The 23,981-nt window shown below is 42.5% G+C and overlaps 1 protein-coding gene across 2 annotated transcripts in view; it reads left to right on the top strand.

Moving 5' to 3' along the window:
• SLC12A4 (solute carrier family 12 member 4) overlaps nt 1-23,981 on the top strand; it is a 425,396-nt gene that overhangs the window by 385,270 nt on the left and 16,145 nt on the right. For both annotated transcript variants that reach the window (XM_069216265.1, XM_069216266.1), the window contains exons 21-22: nt 2,115-2,222; nt 22,996-23,180. In XM_069216265.1, the coding sequence (XP_069072366.1) occupies nt 2,115-2,222; nt 22,996-23,180 (293 nt within the window). The remainder of the gene's footprint in view (nt 1-2,114; nt 2,223-22,995; nt 23,181-23,981) is intronic.

Below are 23,981 nucleotides of genomic sequence, written 5' to 3'. Positions count from 1 at the left end.
TGACATACTTCTATTTACTGAATTTCTTCAGGGTGTCAACCTATATTGATGTGTATATGCGTGCAACAACATTAAATATATAAACACTAAGCAACATCATTCTATAGCAAATATATTTTTCATTTAGTGTTTTAATATTTGGAGATACGTATAGATATAGAAACATAGACATATATATGCTTAAGTGTTGTTCTCATAGACATATAGAGAGTGATGGAATCCTTATACAAAGTGCAGACCCAAATATCTCCACATATGTACATTTTCAAAATTATCTCTCTGCACAGATGTAAGATTTACTGACAACCATCCTATCTTCAGAAAACGGGCTCTATCCTACATAACAACAACACTCACAACAATAAACATGTACAGCAATAATTTGCACAAGACATAACTATAAATGTAAAACATCACTTTGAAAAATATGTACAAACGTATACTAAGTTTAAAACAAAAATATATATTTAGTTCTAGTTTATATGTATATTTTCAATGTACATTTGCCTCTATATATATGTGTGTGTGTGTGTGTAAATATATATATATATATATATATATATATATATATATATATATATATATATATAGTGAGAGAGAGATACATGCATATAATATATACATATACAGTGGAACTAAATCTATATTTTTCATATTTTGTTAGTTTTTTAAATGTAGTATATTTTTCACTCAGTCATTTTCTTTGAGACTCACTGCTCGCTCTCTAGATTGGAATGGACGGGTAAACAACACAGAATCAAATGGGACATCTCACACTATTACAGGAATGAACAGATATTTCCATGCTGTGCAATCCCACTTCTCAGTATAATGGCTTACACAGGACTTCTATGCATCTCCTTTGACGGCAGAGAGAGATCAGTTTTAAACAGGTACTCTACAAATGATCCTCTCCATTCCTCTTCTCAGACCTGTTCAGCAAATTTACATGGTGCTAGCCACCCATTGAGCTATACTGGAGATTAGCAGAACGTCAAGTCAGATTCAAGCCTAATTTAAAATTGATGGATAGCTTGTTTTACTCTTGATTTGTGAAAACATAGTTACTGATACCCTAAAAGCTAAATTCATGTTACACTTGTATGACCATTTTGACATTCATCGGTTTATCATTCGTAGGCAATTTATAGGAGGTCAGGAAGAGCTGGACATTGAGCCCACTCTCCTGCAGTACAAATTGAACTGGAAACCATCAGAATTTAATGTAGCTTCAGCGAATTGCTAGGCATCCATAAGGCATCATCCACTCTCTAAGAATTAAAGTTACTGGTATAGCCATCTTCAAGCCCATTTAAACAGATCATCAGCAGGGTTTCCTTTTTGTTGGCATAATACATGATACCACAATTTGCTATATGGGAGGCCTGGGCCATCACGTAAGCAGTGAAAACACAGGGCTCAAGGAGAATCCATGAGGAATGCTGCATTTCTGAAAGCAGAATTGAGATGTAAAGAGAGGGTGAGAAACTGCATAGGGCCTGTGTTATAGAAATAATTTAATCTAATGAATGGTTTAAGATTTAACACCCATTCTGTTATATTTCAGGGTTAGTCTTGCATCATCAATGTTGCCAAATGTCACAGAGAGACCCAAAAGTATAAGGGTGATGAAAACACCAGAAGTAGTCTAATATTACTAAATGCAGACAGGTACAGGTTCAATTGCATGTACTGAACGTAATTCTGTTTGGACTTGTGAAAAAAAGAGAGAGAGAGAGAGAGAGACACAGACATAGTTTGAAGAGAAAAGGGAGTTCAGTATTAAAGGCCTTTTCAATATTGGTGGCCTAAATGCAAAGGCCTCAGCAAACAAGAAATAGCACAGAGCAGAATCCTCTAGGATACCACTCTGGGCCACTCGTAATGGTGGCCTCTGTTTCAAATCATTAACGCAATGACTAACTGCAAAATGGGGAAGTGAAATAAGATTAAAAAATTTAAAATATAGTAACAGTGTTTTGTGTATGGACATCGGAGTCCCAGAATTAAGTTATGACTGAGCAAAAAATGCTGCAACATCACAGTTCAATATTGAATTCCGGTGACTTTGAGTCGTTTCTTGCATTGATATTTTTTTTTGTTTTGTTTTTCAGCACAACAGTGACATCTCAGCTTATACTTATGAAAGAACCTTAATGATGGAACAAAGGTCTCAAATGCTACGACAAATGAGATTGACCAAAAATGAAAGGGAGAGAGAGGTATGTATTTGATCTCAAAGATGGAACCTGGTTTGTGGATTTTCCTTGAGCTATGTTGAGGACTTCTGCTATGTCAAAGTATGAGGAGTGTTGGCTTTGAGCTATGGTCCCTTTAGTGGCAGTAGACATTTAGAGATGGAGGTATTTATGTTATGCTGGTGCAGAGGACAGAGGGGGAGTATTAATAACAACACTTATGAGTGCTTCTACTGGAGTACTCATTTATATACTCTTAGATGCCTTTGTGAATCAACTGTAAATGTCCAACTCCCTCTCAGTAACAGTGCAGAGAGGCCATATGTTTTGTTTTTCTATTTGTACTACTTTATTTGACTATCCCTTCAATGTTATATTGCAGTGTCATTTTTGATGTTTTGGGTGCAAATTCACAAAGGCATGTATGTATATGTTAATCATTGCTACAGGAGTATGACTTTACTTACTCCAGAATGCCTTGTAAATTGGCCTTACTCCATAATAATAGTGTTTATGTATGGAAATAATTCCACTTATGAACAGTTTAATTTATTTGAAGAATTAAATAAGGACTTTAATGCCAATATCCATGGGTGACTGTGCTCCTTGCATACTTAGACCACCCTTATAGAGTTAGGGTTCTAGTTGATAGATGACTGAGATGCCTTTAGCCACATTTGCACTGCCACTATGGTGGATGGCATAATAAGTATATCTGTCCACAAGCGCCATTTAAAGTCTAGGCCCTGGTTGCACTTTCTACATCATACACCAGGGATTTGCAGACAAGTGCCAGTTAGGAATAAGCCAATTTACCCATATTAAGGGGTAAGGGCAAAGTACACAGAGTTCTAAAACCAGCAGAAATAGTGTCTGGCTAAAAACAAACCATCTAAGGTGACCATGCAGAAAAGGCTGAATTCCTATATTAAAGAGCCACATCCTGGGCCATATCATGATTATGATTTCTGGGGCAGCGCTGAGCCAAACGCTTGTAACACGGACTGCATTGCGTAAAGTGAATCAATTTCACCCATATTTCTCTATTTTATTTTTAGACCTCTCATCTCAAACAGAAAGAGACAAGCCTTGGTCAATGTTTCTGAGCCGTATTGTCTGAAAATAAAGCACTAACTAAGACAGATCGAGCAGAGTACATATCTTCTGCGCCAGAATGCAGTGACGTGAATTCATTTAGCCTGATGTTTCTCTGAGTTTGTTTTATTTGGCAACAGTATAGCTCAGCAACACATCCTGCCCAAAGTTTCTGAGCTGTACTATCTGAAAATAAGAACTAACTTGGAAAGTAGAACAATAAGTCAGAGAAATAGTTGGTTAAATAAATTCACTTTATGAATTGCAGACTCATAAGTCAGACACTCTTTTCTGTATTGCCCCAGAAAAGTGCATTATCATGCAGCCCGTGTTTGGACTATTCACCATACCACCAGTTTAAATGTAAAGATAGTCCATCCCTCTCATCAATACAGAAAACTGCAAAGTCTTTTTTAGGGAAAAATGTGTTGAAAGTAAGCGGAGAAACATTAACTGCAATGAAGTCGAGCTTCAGTTTAAAGTATCACACTTTACTCTACGTGGAGTCCACAGGCATACAGGGAATTGTAGTTTAATGGAACATTGCCAAAAGTACATAGTTAGATCCACCTAATGCGAGCCATGTACAACGTGTAATTAATTCCTTGCAAAAGTAAGACCGGCATTGGCAATGCCTATAGGTTCTCTTTAAGGTCTAATGGTTTTAGTACTGCTGTACAGCATCCCTGATTCTACACTGCATGGCTTAAGAAAACAATCTAAAAAAATTTTGCTGTGAGAAAGAGGCTTTGTTATTTTGTAGGCCTGCACACCACACATGAATGAGCGCACCTACAAAATGACTGAAGCGATTCTGTTTTTTCTTTACTAAGTGGATTGAGAAATACAAAAAAGATACTGTGAAATAACTTTCTGAACAGTGCAGGTGAAAGGAGCTACACTGAGGGCACACATAGGGAGCAACATGGAAGTTGGGAAAAGCAATACAGAGGGTGTTTGTTGGGAAAAGAAACAGGAGGGGGTCGGAAGCAATATTGAGGGCTGCATGAGAAGGATAAATAACAGATGAGGGAGGAGGAGGGGTGCAATTAGGAAGGTGTTGGTAGAAGCAATGGGCAAGAGATAAGGAGGCCATGGGTATGGAAAGCAACACCATGTGGGTGTGGGGAGCAGTAGTGATGGATGAGACCAATGTTTAGTGGACCGGAAGAGGCACATGGGTGAGGAAGCAACAGGGGAAGTGCACTAGGGCAGTGCAACATGGAGTAGTGAGAGAGAGAAGTACAGAGGTGACAGAGCAACACAGTGAAAGAGGACAGAAGTACACAAATGAAATCGATGGAAAACACATGAACTCTCATGGCTTGCTTAATTCAAAAGAAAATATTAGTGCTTGAAAGACAAGCAGTGGAAGTGCAGATGACAAACAGTCAAAAGAGACTGTAAAGAGGTGATGCTCTATGAAGTGGACAAACACAAGGTTGACCAGCTGGGATAGGGATAGGAAGCAGACAAATGAATGTCAGGAAAGCCAACCAATGGTAAGCAGTGGGCTGGCTCCAAGACCCAACATGTTCTTGGTATGCCCACAATGTCTTTCGCAATCAGACAGCTATGAGATCTGGTATGCTCAACCTATTCAGCTGCAACAACTAATTTGTCCTCCGCAAATCCAAGCCAATTTATATGGCAAACGTGGATGGGGAGGAGGACAGCCATGCTTAATTTGAGCTGCTGGTGAGGCTCGCCGGCCTTTATTTTTGGCAACAGACACTTATTTTACCTCCTTAATCGTTCACACAGAGCGAAGAGTGAGAGAGGGACCCAAGAAGGGAAAGGCAAGAAAGAGGAAGAGAAAGGTGGAAAAACAGTGACAAAAGAAAAAAGCATAGATGAAAAAGATCTTCAGAGAGTCAGATAGAGGAGCTGCTGGGGCATAGGGGGCGAATGAGTGTCGCTCCTCCTGGATCAGCCAGTACAGAAAGAGAAACAGCAGCAGAAAATGTAAAAAGATGAACTGCACGGTCTGGCAGTTATGTGTTTACCTATCCATGCCATGTTTTACTGACAGCGCAAGGTGCACATGTCAGCAGCACAGGAGCTGGGAATACAAGGGGCCACATTGTGCATGTCTGATGGAAATGTTTTATTTTCTGATCCCCTTTCCTGCTCCCCTCCCACATGCACAATCCTTAGGCATGTTGTGCATGCTCCATGCAGCACTGCAATGCACAAAATGGGAGTCTGCTTGGGTGGTGATGGATTTTCAGTTGCATTGTCCCAAACCCTATGAGAACGCAAGACCGAGAATAAAGGCCAGTTTCCTTGCTCTAACCTGTGTTCTGCTAGGACTGCCTACAGGTTCCATGTGCACAAATTCAGCATTTATTTCATTCCTGCGGAAAGCAGAATAAAGTGTGATATTATCCGGCGATAGCTTTTCATATTCATTTAGTAAAGGTGAGAGGGAGAGGCGGAACGAGGAAGCTGGAAGTATGATCATGTGGTGTCAGAGAAAGTGTTCTGTTACTTTTCAGTTTGTCATTTCGTTCCCAAGTCCCTCTGCCTTCCAAAGGATGAAAGGTTAAGTGGTCTCACCCGACCACAGGATCTAAACATGCAGGTCAAAGCTGGCCCTATCGACCTATATGTCCTTTTCACTAGTGCCTACTATGGCCGAGGAAATGTTGATTTACCTGCAGCCTAAATGGATTTTTTTTTTTTTCAACCCCAGGGATATTTTACCAGGTTTGCAGGTAATTTACGTTTTGAGGCAATTGTTGGTAACAAAAACTGGCAGCATTAATTTACAATATCTCTTAGGAGACTGAGTTAAAAAAAAAGGTTGGTTTATTTTTATGCCGGGATGTCTTCTGGACTGCCTGTCCGTATAGTGCGGTGCTATGTGTATATTTTTAATTTTATGCCCTAAAATGCGGGCAATCATCCGGTGGCCCCACCAGTTTAAAGTTGACCAGTCGCCACTTGTGAAATAAAGAAGGAACTGTCTTTTGGCTGATGAGAGGCACGACGTGGAATCAAGACAATGCAGCCTTCTTATCTGACACTCTCTATTTTCGTAACTCCGGCTGCAGGCTTATCAACAAAAATGTGGACCCCAGTATTTACTGTTTTACAAATTAAGCACTGTAGGAGAGCTGTGAATGCTGGTTAGTTATTTGCGAGAGCAGGCCCTGATACCAGATTGGTCCTCTGGAAGTTTCAATGCCGCAAAACAGACCTCTGCAATCCAATTAGGAGGTACCAAATTTATCACAAAGTCATAGAAAAGTTAGTCCCCTGCAATAATAGAAAAAGCTTTTTATGTTATAATGTATGGTGTATGGTAGTAAAAGTAGGTATGTCAGTACACCATACAGGTAGGCATATCAAGAGCCATAACAAATAACTTCAGCACACACTTTTGAAATATTATAGTAACCATTAAAAAAAATAATCTCTATTCTAATTCCTAATTTGTCTTTTTATATCTGTCCTAAAGATAGCTTTATCTGTATAACCAGCATCACGCCTTTTATTTGAAAAAGTATGTACATTGGGCATTGGGACAGGCGACCCGTATGGGGGAGGGCAAGCACTGTTGACATTTGAAAAGTGGATTATTCTTAAAAACGATGACCAGCGTCTGGTTTCTGACCTGTACAATCTAATGGGTGGGCCAAACCCCTGTCTAAGACCAAAAACCAGCTGAGATAGGAAGCGGAATTAGGCAGACCCCTCTCCGCCAAAGACTGGACTGATATACACTTTAAGGTGCCACACAGCACATTGCATTGCCGGAACTGAAACCGCCCATATGATCACCTCTTATTGGTACCTTACCCCACCAAGACTTCAGAATAGGACAGCCCACAAATCCTCTGAGTGCTGGAGGGGCTGTGGCAACACTGGCACCCTATTCATTTGCTTTGGCATTGCCCCAGGTTCTCCCGCTTCTGGGATCAAGTCCTCGACAACATTGACACCGCTTTTGCGACCACCATATCATGGTTGCTAGCCTATACTGTATTGAGGCTCCCGAATGCCTTCACATATCCCCTACGCTCCCACAAAGGTCGGCAGATGGCCCTGGCTCTACGTGCCTCACACCAGGTCATACTATCACATTGGGGCACAGCTCACATCCTTGATCATACCCAATGGCTACATAGACTTCAATTTGTTCTGGGCATGGAGAAATTGTCTCTAGCTGCAGACCTGGACCCTGCTAGGTACTCTGATATGTGGACCCCTTTTATATATCTTCTCTCACAGGAATTTAAGGAATTGACCTGTCCATCCTACCTTAGGGTTTCACGCTTGATTTATGATGCATCACAGGGACGTGTAGACAAAGGGATCTAGGAATATTGACCACTAAACAAAGCCTATTGCCATAGACCTTATGCTAGTCGCTACTTTAGTTACACACATGGAAGGATAAGGGGAAAGGTTGAGAGTTCGAAGATTTTTGCTTTCTCCTTCTACATGTTTAATATTTTGATTTATGCCTTTTCATCACCACTGGCCCAGGGTTGTATGCATGTGGCTGTGTTATGCACTCCAATTTTCACTCTATACTACCAAGTAGCCGGTCCTCTGGATTATAAGCGACATGCTGTGTACCATTGGTGGGGCAGACAGTGATGCCTTGTTCAATTAAAATCAATAAAGAGAATTGTTCCATTAAAAATCTGTGCCAAACCTACTGGTTCTACCGATGCTTGTTCTAGGTTTAGATGAAAGACCACAGATCTCCCCATAAGAATAACTTTGGTAAAGGAGCTTGGTAAGTGGCTGGATTCACTTTGTATTGCCCGAGGCTTTGTCTTCATAGTAACTGAAGTACAATACTAAAATTCTTAAATATGTGCTATAGTTAATGTCTCTTCTCTCGTTTGATTTGAATTTTATAGTTAAGGTAATTTCGGCTAGCTAATATAACTAGTGTCTTGCTTTTAAAGCCCTTACCTTGCTGCTTTCTGGTGCTCCTGGTAAATTCATTAAATTAAATGGTGCCATATTTAAACCTATAGCTTTAGCGGCTTACATCTGTTTCAAAAGACCATTTATTCATCGGATTTCAGCTACTCAGCTTTTCAGAAGCAACTATGAATATATGTGTACAGTTGGTGTCACATTTTGATGTTGCTAAAAGAGCTGTAATCCTAAATCATATCTAAAAACATTGGATAGACTACACTAAAAACGGTTCTGAAGGGCTAAAAGGGTAGTTACATGATTGCAAAGATTAGTGCAGCATTTTACATGGGGTCTTGAGTTCCTACCCGTCTATCCTTGGTGTAACATAGCTCAGCCTGGATCAAGCAAACCAGTATCCTATTGGGCCCTATTTACGTTGCCACATCACAAGGGAGTTTATATACTTCGTTCTTGTCCTCACAATATTATGTCTAAGCAAATATTCATCTCAAGCTATAGTTACACCACAGAGTAAATTAAGCCAACAGTGGCTATTTGCATGCACTCCATCCTTTGCAGTGCCTAAATTGATTATTTGCCTAACTATAGCTCTTTGCAAAAATTAACCTTTTCAGCTAGTCCCTTTCTTTCGCAACGGACTTACTGCAGAAGGTATGCTAACCGTTCTACTCACAATATATGAGTGAATGTTTTTGCAAACAACTTAGTCGAATTGGATGTAATTCTTTGTCCCAATGCCACAATAAGAGGGCACAGATGCAGCTGATTTAGACTGCAAATGCAAAGTATTCTAGGTTGTAGGTATGCAGCAATCTTGCTCAAGTCATGATTTATGGTTCTTGACACACACACACCCAGATATGTAGGTGTCATTTTCTCCTTTTGTGCATTTTTCATTGCACCTTCTGTTTTCCCTCTCTGAGTTCTGTTGCTTAGAGTTCAGTTTTAAGTCCAGCCATTTATTTCTTTTTCAGTAAATCAGGACCCTGTCTGCACTCTGTAGTGCTCACGTTTTCTGTCCTGGTGAGGGTTAAAAGGGCTTTGAAATGACTATGGGCTAAAGAAATTTCACTTCCTGTTAGTAGTAAGCGACGTATTCGGCCATTTTTGGGGCACAGTATGATAGATAGCATAGCAATGGTACAGGAATCGGGTTGTACGTTTAGTCAGGTATGCATGAATTATCAATGGGCATGAATTCTGATGAACACTTTCATAGGCACACTGATATTGATCATTTTATCACCTGGTACAAATTGTGTGATATGTGCCATTGTTCTTTCTCCTGGCACTTGCCATCTTTACTTGTGCTCTGACATTCTTTCCATGATGTTAAGATCTGAATTGCTTTTGATGATATTTGGTGAGCTACAAATTAACAACCTAAACTGGACACCTTTTGTACAGAATAAAAACGGCTTCTGTTGGGAACAGAAGTACACTTTTACCAGATCTGAAGTAATGCTGCTGGGTACTGTGGCTGCTCAGTGGAGATGTTTGAGGTTCATCATAGAGCCATCTTGTAACCTATGGCTTTTTAGCAAATGTATTTGCAAGCATACTACAAAATAAATCACACTCCCAGTGCATCCCCAAAAAACTGGTTAGTGAGGTAGGAACGGAGGGTAGGTAGTAGGAGGAGGAAAGGATTACAGAAACCCTACGTAGATGTTGCTCACTCACTGATCTGACTCACACAGTGGATCACCTCCTCAATTCAGCTGTGCACGGATATATTCCATTGCCGCGTGAAGAGAATAATAATTGGAATTAATAAGCTCTGGTATAAGATTATAAATAGACATAGTGGAAAAAAGATCTTACCAAGGGACTCATGAGCCTGTATATACCAGGCTCCCCAACATGTGAGCACTATGAACCTCCTCACAGACTACTGCTGCTTGCCAGCCCCACTGTGAGCACCTCCACGTGGTCCTGACCATGGGGCAGTGCTCAGCATGATCAAAGTATATTGAAATTACAGTCTGATTTTATTCTACTCATGCTGTCTGGCATTTATTATGTTATTAACTATGTTCTATGAGATACTGCACCTCATCCTGTCATGGATAATAATTCTGACACTCACTGGGCTTTGCTATCTGGAATATTATGGCTGCACTTGCTATATAAAAATACTACATCTCACCATAAGCCATTTTAGGTCATGTCCTTTGTGGTGTACACCTGATCATTCTTTGTGTGGTGCGTTTGCACCCCTTTGTACATAGTATAGGAGTGCAGGTGCAAATATTTTCTGTTTCTGAGGACTTTTTTTGAGGGTTCATGCCCCAACCACATTGGGGGAAGTACCCTACATGAATTCAGAGGTTTCCAGCACACCGGGCAAGCTACAAATGCACTGCCAGGCATGCACATTTTTTCAGAGAGACTGGCCTATAGGAAAACCTTTTTCACATAAGGTTTTAAACTTCCATTGCACTTCCATCTCCATTTTTGCTGCAGGGTCCTAACCCCCACTCAGGATTAAGGATTCTGCCCAGTTGACCCCAGGACAAATGAGTATCTCCAAGGGCCAGTGAGGCTGGCTGCATTATACCCCCAGAGGACCAGTTGGGGAAAGCCTTGGACTTTTCTGCACCCAGAATTCAAGATCAGGAGAAGAGCTGGTGCAGGTATCTAGGAGAACCAGCTCTGTGGGGACTGAGAGTGATTTGGAGATGAGGATTGTTTCATAATGTTTCCCTGGTGACTAGAGCATGCCACTAGGAGTACAATAAGCCCAGAATCATCCAAATCGGACCAGCAAGGCCCGAGTTATTGCATTTGAAAGTTTTGGTATTTTACCTTGATGAGCAACAAAACACTTGGGGCTCTGCCATCGAATCACATTTTGCTTCTGGGTTGCCCCCACCCCCTCCATTTGAGGTGGCCGGTAGCCCAGGACCACATCCTTAGTCCCAGATCAAAGGAGATTTAGGGAGGGAGCAATGCTGCAATCCCCCAAGTGGTCATCTGTCCCTCTCTCTGTGCCTGTGACCAGTTGGAGGCAAGCCACAGCCATACACGCCAGCCCAGTGAGCTTGCAGGCCAGAAAAGTGCTACTGGCTCCTGCAGCAGCACATTGGAGTGTTGCAGGCGGGGACAGCCAGGTGCAGCTTCCCGGGCTGTCCCCAAATTAGGGGGACTCTGCACCAGAGTCCTCAGGTGGGACCAGGCACTGTTAAATAACAGACGTGACATGAGTCTGCAGATAAATAAATTAAAAAAACTAACAAAAGGAAAAGCATCACAGCTCTTCCAGCTCAGCAAGCTAGTCAATATTTAGGTATTCACAGCACTCACGAGGAGTGCCCTGTAATGCCCTGCGGGCCAGCTCCTTTTGGACTGTTTTGCCCTCATTTTGACTGTTTCTCCTGTGTGGGGCCCCAGGACGATGGGGTTACCACCAATGGTATCAGGAAGGCTTAGCCTTTCCTCACGGTGGATTTTAGGGGTCCCTAACCTAAGTTTGGGGGAGACCCCAAAACATTCACTACCCCAGGGTTTTCCTCATATATTTCAGCACTTCCAAGGCTAGAGCTTTTACTCTACAGCTGAGAGTGCTGCCCTCTCTAGGGGCTATGTGTATGGTTGCATTTATTATGCCCTAAAAAGCCTAAAGATGGCTAAAGCAAATACATGTATTAAAGCACACTCTGGGGGACAAGTGTATGGTTGAAATGCAGTATCATTACAATGTGACACCCTCTAGGGGCTGCTTTTATAAGTGCAGTATGATTGTGAAAAGAATATAAAAAGTGCACAAGCACAGGTTTTCCTTATTCTAAATGCTTTATTTGTTAACCATAATGATGTCTGCTAATAGTGTATGTTTCATTCGTATTAATAAGTGCATTCATGCTAGAACATTATTTTTAATAATTACATTTAAGTACACAGTGGTGATTTTCATCTGTATTTTGTTGCTCTTAAATCTTGACAAAACCAAAAGTGTAACTTGATATGTTTGTGTGACCCCTCTCTAGGAGGGCACAGGTGATTTAATGTGATATATGGTATTTTCCATCTGCCAATCTACATGTTTGTTAATTATGGCATAGTCTTTATTTGTGTGCATGTGTAATAAATGTACTTCTCCTTTTCCAAAACAAAAAGTATTGACCTGGCAGTCATTTATTGAGTGTTATTATTGCATGCCAGTGAATGGAGCTTAGTAGCCCATACCACCTCCCTTGGGTAGGCTTTGGACTGCTCTGCCTCTCTACCCTGAGAGAGTCGAGAATCTTCAATGGGTTGCTTGAATCTCAGTAAGGGCAATTGTGGGGCTATTACTGTGTAGAACACACAACTAATAGCCCAATTTCCTACACTGGTGCTCAGTGCTGGGATAATAGTATATCCAGTTCTGGTACGCACTGATAATGTTTGATAAGTACAGTTTTGCCACACATTATGTATGCATTACTGCAGCAAATATTAGAGTTCAGGCTTCTAGAGGGGTTCAAAGGTTTGTTTGGGTGAACTCTACATGTGGGAGGGAAAGCCCCCGCACACACACGTCATGTGAAAGCATGGATTGTTGGTAAATGTATTAACTGTGTTTGTTAGGACCACTTTGCATTTTTCTGACATGATTGGATGGTGGGGTAGGCTTTTACACACAGTGTTCGCACTAGAGTGTTACCGACTAGAGTGTCCTTTGAAACCCTGCGCTACACACTGGTCCTGTATGAGGAGGATTCCTCTCTATAGGTTTAGAGGCTACAACTGAAACCCACACCAGAGATCTGGGTGCAGAGCTGTGCTTAACGTCTTGGGGTGTAGGAGGTGATTGGGGGCTCCAGTAAATTCTCGCACTTGCCCTGACAATGCAGATTTCTTACAAGGGAACCCACGGTGAGTCGTTCTTTTTCCCCATCATTGGCGCGGGCCAAAAACCACTGGAAGAGTAGGACGGGATGGTACCCAGGAGTAGGTGACCGCCCATAAGGGTTACCGACATGCAGGTGGTGGGTTCCTGAGAAATGTTCCTACAGTGGGGGTGCGAGAAAGTTGTGATTCTCATGAGCCGTATTAGTTTTCTGGTGGAAGGGGCTAGCCCAGGGTGGCCATAGTGGTGGGCTACCAAGTGGAGGGATGGTTCCTGAGGTTGAAAGTGTAGTGGCTGACCTTAAGGAGATCAGGGTGGTAGGACTCCCTAGATTCTTGGGATGGTTTAGTGGTGGACCCTGCAATGTCAGGGCAGGGTGGGCAGCTGCCTGAGTGTAGAGTAGGAGGTCATTCTAGTACTGTTTTTTTATTTTTTGTACCTAAGGTGGAGGCTGGGGTGATGTCCAGTCAGATAGGTACTGTGGGGTCAGATCCAGGGACTGAGGATGGAGGCCCTGTAGCTGTAAGCAAGGAACCCCAGTGTAGTGTGAGGGTGCGCAGGAGATTCTGCATTAAGTAGGCCCCTGCCTGTTGCATTACTTGTGTAGCAGCTTTGGGTTAGATACCCTAGAGCCTCTCCAAGTCCTGGCAAGCCATGCATTGGGTTGGCCAGTGGGTGCATTCCCCAGCTTGGTACATAAAGTGGGTTGGCCTACAGTGACCCATGCAGGAGGCCAGGTGGGGCCTATCTTAAGTGAGGGACATTGTTCTTCAGACTGGGCTGATGTAGTCACTTCTGTTTAGGACTGTTACTCTGAGCTACTAGTGAGGCAACCTGTGGAGGACTGTGCCTTGCAGACTTCTGGTGAGTGTGGCGGAGGGGTGGATGCCCCTGGTGAGGGGGGGGGCAGGAGGCAATGTCATAAGCAGGCCCCTGCCTGGGGCACTGCTGGTGTACCAGCCTTGAGTTGGATGCTCTGGGCCTCCATAAAGTCCTGGATTCGCAGGCAAGGACTTAATAGGAGGAGACAAGCCCTCTGCTGAGTGTGGTGAAAGGAGGCAGTGTGGGCCTCAAGTTGATCTGTTGAACCTTTCACTGGGGGATCTATATGGTCCCTGGTTGGTCTTCATGGTTGTAGCTTGGAGGATGGGAAGTCACATCAGTGGGGGCCTGAGCTAGGTATGTTCCACTCAGTGTCCTGCAGAGCGTCTATTGACCTGGTGGAACTGAAAGGAGTCCACGGGTGGGGGTTCCTGTGGTGCAACTGCCTGGGGGTGACTCTTAAGTGGGAGCACTCCATGATTGGGATGAAGTCCCCTTAGGGGACACAGTCATCCAGAAAGAATGTGGTAGCAGCATAGAAATACAGTAGGTAAGGGTCAGCATCTTGTTAAAGAGGCTTGTGTTACTCAGTTGAGTGAGGGTACTGGGTTGTGTTCTTCAGAGGGGGACAGCCGGTGACCCGTGGGACAAGTTTCAGACCGCTCTGTTGTGTTTGTATAAGTGCAGAGGGCACTGAGCCCTTGGAAAGAAGGGTGTGGAGGAGGCAGCATCACGCAACCCAGGAATAGGGTGGGCCTAGACCTGCTCAGTCCATATAGGTCATTTAGTGTCCTTAATCCATCCAATCTAGAACCAGAAGGGTTCTTACTGCAATCTGGGTTCCCTATAAAGATCGGCAGCCAAATGGTAAAGTTAGGTGGGTGGTCTTAGCATAAGAGGGCCAGTGAAAGTTCTCAGTGGCAGCAGACAACTAGTAAATGGTGTGTCTTGTCCAAAACCCACTGCCACTTTTTACCACTGAGTAGGTAAGAATACCCATGAGTGATAGTGTGTTGCAATTGGTTTCCACCTATTTAGTACGCCCAGATTTTTTGCTTTTTGGATAACCTGGTTTTGGACTTTTTACTGGGGGCGAGTCTCATTACTGGCATCTTACATATGGTAATCCCATTGCAAATGGACTGTGCATGTTTCTCACCAGTGTCCACCTTTAAAAAAATAAGGCCGCAGCAAGGGTTAGGGGGATTTGGCTGGTTACACATAAATATATGTGCATACGTGTGTGCGCTGCGCATGTGAGACTACTGTTGTTCACATCCTGCCTAACTGCACACAGGTAGCCTGTGCAGTGGGGACTCTGCAGTGTTAGATATTCACCTGGGTGGGCCTTTTAAGGTTTGTGTACACTAATAGCAAAAGTCTGTGTAATATACTGTTTTGTCTATGGAGATAGTCCATTATACACATAGGGGAGATCTGCCTTAGAGTGCAGTTGTGCTCCCCTTTGCCCTACAGAGAGAGCATTGATGTCTTGAATTGAGATGTAACCTATGCTAGAAAATGAATTATGCAGCTTCCAAAAGGATAGGCTCGGCTCAGGGTCAGAGCCCAGGCCTTTTGTCACTCTGCTGTGCCCACCTAAGTGCATTTCTCTCCAGCAGCAGGAACCAAGGCCTCCTCACACAAAGGGAGTAATTACCAGTACTTCAACCTGCACCTGAGGATTAAGGCAGTGGGGTGGAATGATCTGCATGAATCACCCAGCTGTCTCTCTGTACCAGGGATGGGCCTGCCCATGCCCACTGAACAATGGAGAGTGCCCAGACAATTGGAGCCAACCGAGGAGGAGGGGCTCGCTTTCAAAGTTTGGTGTGTAAGGCCCTGGCAGTTATGTCAGTGAGGGGCAGAGCTGTGACCCCCAGGCACTGGTGTGACCAGTGACTCCTGGATGATGCCATTTTGGACAGTTATAGCATGCAGTGCAGAAGTGTTGGGACTGGTGTAGAGAGGTGATATGGCACCCTAAGGTTTACCAGGAGTGCTTGACATTTGGAACCTTCCTCTCCCCTTTAAAAACTCTTGCACAAGGGAGAGACTCTTTCTGGCCTGTGGTTATTTTCTACACTTCACTGCTGGGTCCTGGGGCTGCCATGGAGAACTGGAAGGATGGACCCTCTTCCTCCACTCAGGACCAAGGAGTCTATCCAATTGACTCCACGACCAGTAGGTTTCCCCAAGGGCCAGTGAGGCTGCCCCCTTACACCACTAAAGACCAGTTTGAGAGAAGGCCCTGGAATTTTCTGCACCCAGAAACCAAGATCAGGAGGAGAGCTGGTGCATAGAACCAGGAGAACCAGCTATATGTGGACTGCAGTGCTTTGGAATTAAGGAGGGTTGGTATGACTTCCCAAGTTATTGCATTTGAATGTTTTTTTGTAAACTATGACCTATTTCCCATTATCGGCACCATGGAGCATGGAGCATGGAGCTCCACCGCTGTATCTAGTTTTGTGCCTCCTGGATGGGGCCAGGTCCAGAGGTTTGTCCCCAAGAAAAAAGACTGTGTAAATGTGCCATCTCACTTTTTCTGCTAGAGCGGGAGGGGCCCAGGACCCCACCTGAGGCCATTGAGAAGTCATTCATGAGAGGAAGGACCGTGTACTCCCCCATTTAAGGAGACATAGGGGCCAGGACCCCATCCCTAGAACCCTGATCAAAGAAGACAGGGAGAGCGCCTCTGTACTACCCCCTGCATGGTCGCCATCCTGTTCCCTGTGCCAGTAACCGGGGGAGGGGACTGCCAGCCACAGCTATACACACCTGGCCGTAGGAGTGGGCAGGTCAGAAGAGTGGTGATTGCTACTGCAGAAGCACACTGTAGTGCTGCCAGTTCAGAGAGCTGGCGGGGACAGCCGGGGGTGGACTCCCTGAGCTGTCCCCCAATGTAGTGAACTCTGCACGCCGCATGCCCGGGAGGGACCTGGCACCACGAGATAAGGGACAGCTCAAGACTGCAGATAAAAAACAACAAAAGAAAAAGCATCACGGCTCACCCGACTCCGTGGGAGAGGTGATAGTTCTATATTCTCTGTACTCATGTGGAGCACCCCATAATGCTCTTGGGGCCGGCCTCTTTTGGACTGTTTTCCCCTCATTTTGGCTGTTTCTCCCTTTGTGGGGGCCACAGGACAACGAGGTCATCACCTACAATATGCCCACAAAGGATTTTAGGAGCCCCCCCCCCCAAGTTGTGGGGGACTCTAAAACATTCACCGCCCCAGGATCATCCTCTATTTTTAGGCACTCCCAAGGCTGGAGCTTTTGCTCTACAGCTGGGAATGCTGTCCCCTCTAGGGGCTTTATGTCTGGTTACATTCATTATGACCTTAAAGTCCTAAAGGTGGTTAAAGGAATACAAGCATTGAAGTGCCCTCTAACAGCTAAGTATGGTCTTGCAATGCAGTATCATTACAATGTGATGCCCCATAAGATCTGCTTCAAGTGTAGCTTAGTGACGAAAAGTGGATTAAAAGTGCACAGATACAGTTTTACTCATTCTAAATGCTTTGTTGTTTCACCATAATGATGTCAATGATTTCTGCTCACAATAGATATTTCATCAGTATTGTTAAGTGCATTCATTTTTGATAATTGCATTTAAGTACACAATGATTTTCATATGTGATTAATTGCTCTTAAACTGACAAAACCAATAGACTCACTTGCTATGTTTGTGTGACCTCTATAGGGGGTTGCAGGTAATTGCACAAAGTCATATATGGTATTTTCCATCTGCCAATGTACATATGTGTAAATTATTGCATTGCATTGTATTTAGTAGCATATGTGTAATAAATGTACTTCTCCTTTTTCTAATGAAAAAGCACTGAATTGACAAACATTTTTGAGTGTTATTATTGTGTTCCAGTGAATAGTGATTATTTAGCCCACACTGCCTCCCCTAAGAAGGCCTTGGACTGCTCTGCCTTTCTACCATGAGCATGTAGAGTGCTGCAATGGGTTGCTTGTCCCCCGGTAAAGACTATTGCCTCACAGGCAACACATCATAGCCTAATTTCCTACAATGTTTTTAAAAAAATGCAGTCACCCTATGTTTTCTTCACAGCATGGTGCCAGTGCTTCTGAGTGTCATGGTTACAGAATACCAAGGCTGCCCAGTTCTAATTCCTGCTCATGCCCCTTTCGTCCACTACCCTGTGGTTCTTGAGTTTTTATCTCTCTCTTGTAGATCATTTTCTATCCTGGCTTTATCACATTGTCACTGTTTTTTCTTTCTTTTGCTGCTTCTTAATCCATCTACACTCTATCCCTCTCTTCCATTAAGTCTGATGAACAAAAATAAGTCATAGACACCCAAAAAAACCACATTCAGTCACCTGCTCAAATCCAGTGCCGAGCAACAATATAAGCCATAGTTTGCATTTTTATATAAAGGTGGTGTAATCCATAAAACTGTTAAAAAAAAAAAAGTGAATGGGATACTATCAATGCATATGTAGAAAGCTCAGTTATCACCACATAGTGTCCAACTGATATGAATAATTAACAAAGTATAATGCAGATCTTCATAAATGTTTCATACATAAACAATGGGAAGTTAAAAGGTAATGTATATATTACCGTCATTATTAAATAGCACTAACAGTGAATTCGTATTTTAATTTTAAAAGGTTTTAGCTTTAGTGGTTATAGGAAGTCCTATATAGGTGCAGTGCTATGCAGGTGAATTCTTAGGTTATGGAAATGTACGAAAATTATTCATTTTTGAAAATTGTTCATACCTTGATTGTTCTGATGTTACACTCATGATCCATTTTTAGTATATATTACTTCTTTGCATAGGAGTAGAGGACCCAATATATAAGGTGATTTAGCATACTTCGATGCTTGTAAAATATGAATCAATATTGGAAGTAAATGCTCTTTCATTTTGTGTAATTTTATAACTGACTATCCAAAACACCGTAGCATGACTCATACTCGACCTCCCATGCCACACCAACATCATGCCGCACCTCAGGAAGCTTCACTGGCTCCCACTTCACAAGCACAGCCAGTTCAAATTTCTCATGCTCTCATACAAAGTCCTAAACAACGCAGGACCAGAATACCTGATTAGCCTCGTTACACTTTCACCAACCCACCCGACCCCTACGCTATGCCTCTGTCTCACACACTCCCTACATCCATAGAAGCAGGTCGCCCATTCCCCCACATCGTACCCCAGAAATAAAATTAATCCCCCAAACCTCTTCAACACAGCAAAGCCTTCTCCTCGTGTGTTAAGTTCCACAAGAAGCTGAAGACCTGGCTCTTTATGTAAGCACCTTGGGGACCACGGACCTGTACACCTGCCTAATCACTTGGGCACCCTTTTGGGTGATTAGGGCGCTATACAAAATAATACATCATTTCATAAATCATTGACCACGTAGTGACTTTAGGAAATAATTAACTTCTTCCCTAAAATGATTCTTATAATTTGAAACCCTTTAAAAAACTTTGATGTATTTTAAGTAAACTGTCAAGGGGATTACTACCTCATTGTTAGGATTCTACATTATATTTAAATTACTGCCTATTTTGGGAGTTCTTAAGTTTATAATCTCAGCTTGCCCTGTGTTGTCTAGCCATGGGCAGTTCTTCCTTTCACCAGATCATCCCTCAAATTAAAAATATGCTTACCTTGGTGAAAAGGTTTAAAGCAACAAAATGTGTCAATTTTACAACAATATGTTTAACTTCAAGTACAAAAAAGTAATAAATGCTTAACTTACACCATTATCTAGTCCATTGTTTCCTTTCACATTTGGGCATGTTGAGTACTCCTTAAAGTATTCTAAATCAGTCCTCCAGTGCATACCTTTAGATCCTTCTTTTTAAGGTGATGTAGACCAGTTTATTGATCTGGAAGACAAATTTGAAAATACTCATCACCTAAAGTTACACCCAGCAGTTTTAAGGTATGGCCTAACATGCCTATATAACCCCGTTATCCTCAGCTGTACAAAATATTATTTTAAATTTTTATTTTTTTACATTCAAATCAAACTTCACCCTTCCTCTGTTTAAAAAAATAAAATAAAACTAGAGGCCTCGGGACAAATCAATTGGCAATGAAATATTGAAACTATACCCAATCCACTACAGAAATTAACAAATATAGTTATACATGATACGGTCTATCCCACCCCCTCAGTAGCCTAACTAATAATTTTTTTTATTTGTTTAATTAATTTCACATTGCAATAAATACATAAGGTTGTTTTAGGATAAAATAGTTTACTTTGACCATTGAGGGTTTTGCGTCGTGATTTTCCAGTTGTAATTTTGGGCCAAAATTGGGCCAGAGTCCTGACTAATCCTGTATAATTGCCAAGTGAACCTACATTAGTTTGTGGATGCAAGTTGGGGGTGTCCAAGGATGCCTTGGGAGGCCTATTCCTCAAAATGAGTGAGCATATCTACAATTGAAACTAAGGCAGACATGCTGGTGAAGAAATCCTAAGTTCTCTAAAGTAAAAAGTCAAACAAATATCCTGTGGGACTCATTCACCAACATTTCAATTACAGGCAACTGGAAATCAAGGTAAGTCATGAGTCTTCCTGTGGTTGTCTGATGGTAAACAAATATGCATTGTATGTTGCCGTCTGGATCAGGTAGGTAAACAGTTTCTTGCACCAAGTGCGAGGTTTATGACACGCATTGTGTGGTTGAACAACCTGGTCGTTTTTGTCCTCTCCGCCCATGTACTTATTGTTATCCAATATACAGATGGGCTTGTGGACTTCGGCCATCTGACCCCGAACCGTGATGGGGAAAGTGCTTTCATCATGAATTGTAGTGAGCACGTATACATCACGCCTATCCAAGAACTTGACTGCGAGCAGTTCGTTGGAACGCAATGCAGTACTCTGGGATTTCTGGAGCTTCTTGTAAACAAGCTCCTGCGGGAATCCTTTGCGGTTACAACGAACTGTACTGCAGGCCACAGTGCCAGCTTTGTAGAGCTCACTGAACACTTCTATTCCTGTATAGAAATTGTCCACATAATGGTTATAACCTTTGTGAAGAAGTGACTGGACAAGTTCCTATACAATCTTACCAGTGACCCCTAAAGTGGGAGGGCAACCAACAGGGTTTAGGGTAGAGTTCTTCCCTGTATACTCTCTCAAGCTGTACACATAGCCAGAAGAGCTCTCACACAGCATGTACAGCTTTATGCCATAGCGAGCTCGTTTGCTCGCAATGTACTGTCTGAAAAGCAGCCGTCCTTTGTATAGGATCAAGGACTCATTGACTGCTAAATTCTTTCCAGGAGTATAGATCTCTGGACACCTGGCAGACCAATGTACCACGACAGGCCGAATTTTGAACAACCTGTCATGGTCTGGATGGTCCTGGGGCAATGCAACAGAATTGTCATTGAAATGCAGCATGTGCTGCAGTAGCAAAAAACAATCTCTGCTCATCTATAGTGCGAAGATGGGGGGTTACCCAAAAAGTGCGAGTCGTCCAATAGGTCTGCAAGGTGGATTATTGCACTAACCCCATTTTGAGCGTAAGGCCGAAAAATATCTTCAGCTCCACCAGTGAAGTGGGATTCCACTGGCGTGCCCTAGAATGGGGCCCTAGAGTGCCTCCATGCTCCCTCAGAAATTGGTCTGCATGCAAATTTGTTTGCTGCACAATTTCCTGAAGGAAGTCAACATCCAAAAATAGATGGACGTAGTCGACGGGCAAAAAGTTGGCTATATCGACTTTACATCCAGCATCACCAGTAAAAGGTGGAATTTGGGGCTGAACTAAATTGGGGTGCTGCCAAAAGAGCACTCTGACTGTGCTTCCGGCCACACGCACCTGCTCTCTGGGTTTGGCTAACTCCCTGTTGCCCTGCTGTACAGACTGTGCTTGCAAAGAGACAGCTGTTGTCATTGTCTCCCTCAGATGTGTCGTTGGATAGGACTCTGCCTCACTCCCAGATTCTGCCCGATTGTCCTCTCCCTCAGATGCTCTCTCTGCCTCTGATCCTCACTCAGAGCTATCCTCCATAACCTGGGTTAGGGCTTTAGCAGCAGTCATCCAACGAGACACATCTCTGCTACTGGCTAAACTGTCCCTCTAAAGTACTAGCCTACGTAGAAGGCAGAGAGTCACAAAATTGCTTGTGGGTGTTTGTGATGTGTCCAATAATGAATGTCGTCATCTTACCTTCACTTCTTCTCTGATTCAACAGATTCTTCAAAGACACTGAAAATAAAAAAAAGACACACTATTACTTCACCTTACCACATACCCATGATCAAAACCTTTAGTGCTGGTGGCATCCAGTGCGACAGTCATTTTTGGTGATCTGCCTCCCATGACCTCCTCTTCTAATTCCCTCTGTACCACCAAGCAAAAGTGCCCTTCAGATCTCCATAGCCCCCTCCACATACATTTCATTTGTTTTAAAGTGCAGACAATGCCTGGCTTTACTAATCCACTCAGCTAAATACATGTATATCCTGTGCAGCAGGCATATAAACCATCTGCACTACTTTATGGCGTCACAAGCCATGCATGTTCAGAAGCCCGTTTTTGTGGGGAAAAGCGTTATGCGAGTAATAAACGCTATGACTGCATCAGCTTGAGAGCGCATCATTTATTGTTTGTCCTGACAGTGGAATTAATTGCCAGATTGCTCCGCTGGCGTAGATGCGCCACCCCCCACAGGTACTTATTTCAGGAGGAGCAACTGTTGATTGCTAAATATATATATATATATATGCAAAATAATTATTCACCGCACTCCAAAGAATCCTTTATAGTGTTTATTGTTCAAACAAGTCATTTCAACTCCACTTGAGTTTTGAACATGTACAGTTCTCTGTAAAGCGGTGCTACCCAAACCAAAATCTTTCGCCCAAATCCCATTCTCTGCTGACTCCTCTGTTTGGACATTAGTTACTTCAAACTTTGTTCTGCTTTTAGGTGAACTGCTAAAGATATCCATGTTTTACAAATGAACTGATATTCTATTGCTTGTTCTACTTTATTTTGTAGGTATTTATGTTTTGAAACGTTGTAACACACAAACTGCCACATAAATAATGTTTGTTATATAAAGGAAACATTGAACCAGGAAATCACTTTCTTTTAATTCTGAACTTCCGTAGGCACAATTGGTCAAGGATAGAAATTCAATAATCCGTTTGGAAAGTCTGTATTCTGATGAGGAAGAAGAAGTGGATACTGTGGCTGAACCAATTCAAATGACCTGGACAAAAGAAAAATTAGACACAGAAAAGCGAGGGAGGAACAATGCGTTAGAAAATTTCAGAGAACTTATAAGTATCAAGCCGTAAGTACAATTTTAGTGCAAATGTTTGCTGTGGAATAAATAAACATGGTTTGAATTTTTTTATCAAATCTATATCTATGGCCTCACACATAGGTAAGGGTCATAGTTAAGTTTGGTCAGTAGAAATGAGGCACTTTGTATCCCTATAATGTGCAGTATATTTATTGGCCACCACTACAACTTGCTGAAGGTGATTTTGAGCTAACAGCATCTGACACCAGCATGCAGTAGCATTGTGAGAGTGTCTTACTTGCTTCAAACAGATTTTTTTTACTGGATACACCCAAACTGACACATTGTCGATTTATATAAAAAATAAAAAAAGCAATACATATGGTTAAACAAACAAAAGAATATGGGCTTTTTATATTGCTTTTCCTACTCCAAACCTGACCTTGCAGAGTTGATAGTCACCTCTAGAAATAGTGGGCTCTTTCCAGACCAGTTTTCTAGATACAGCATGCGTTAATCAAGTGTTCTTTAGATAGCCATCCTAGAGCATCTCACAGGAAAGGCAAGTATGGTTTCAAAAACATGCTAAGAAGTATTGTAAGTTAAAATGTTCTCTCTAACCGACTTGTTTTCAGATCACTTTTTATTGATGGTGAAAATATCAAAATACTTGTCTCTCAGGTGTTCTAAAAGAAATAATGACTATGTAGGCTGTTTTTGCTCATGTGTCTCATGGGTGTTTCAAAGTGTGTTTGATTTTAAGTCTTTGCTATAGTAAAGACTTAATGGTGAACATTTGCTTAGCTCCATAAACATGGAAAAGGAATAGGTTTGATAATCTTGATCAAA

The sequence above is a fragment of the Pleurodeles waltl genome, chromosome 12 (assembly GCF_031143425.1).
Source record: "Pleurodeles waltl isolate 20211129_DDA chromosome 12, aPleWal1.hap1.20221129, whole genome shotgun sequence".
NCBI lineage: Eukaryota > Metazoa > Chordata > Amphibia > Caudata > Salamandridae > Pleurodeles > Pleurodeles waltl.
Note: the sequence above shows the minus strand (reverse complement) of the source record. Positions and strands in the feature narration are given on the sequence as shown.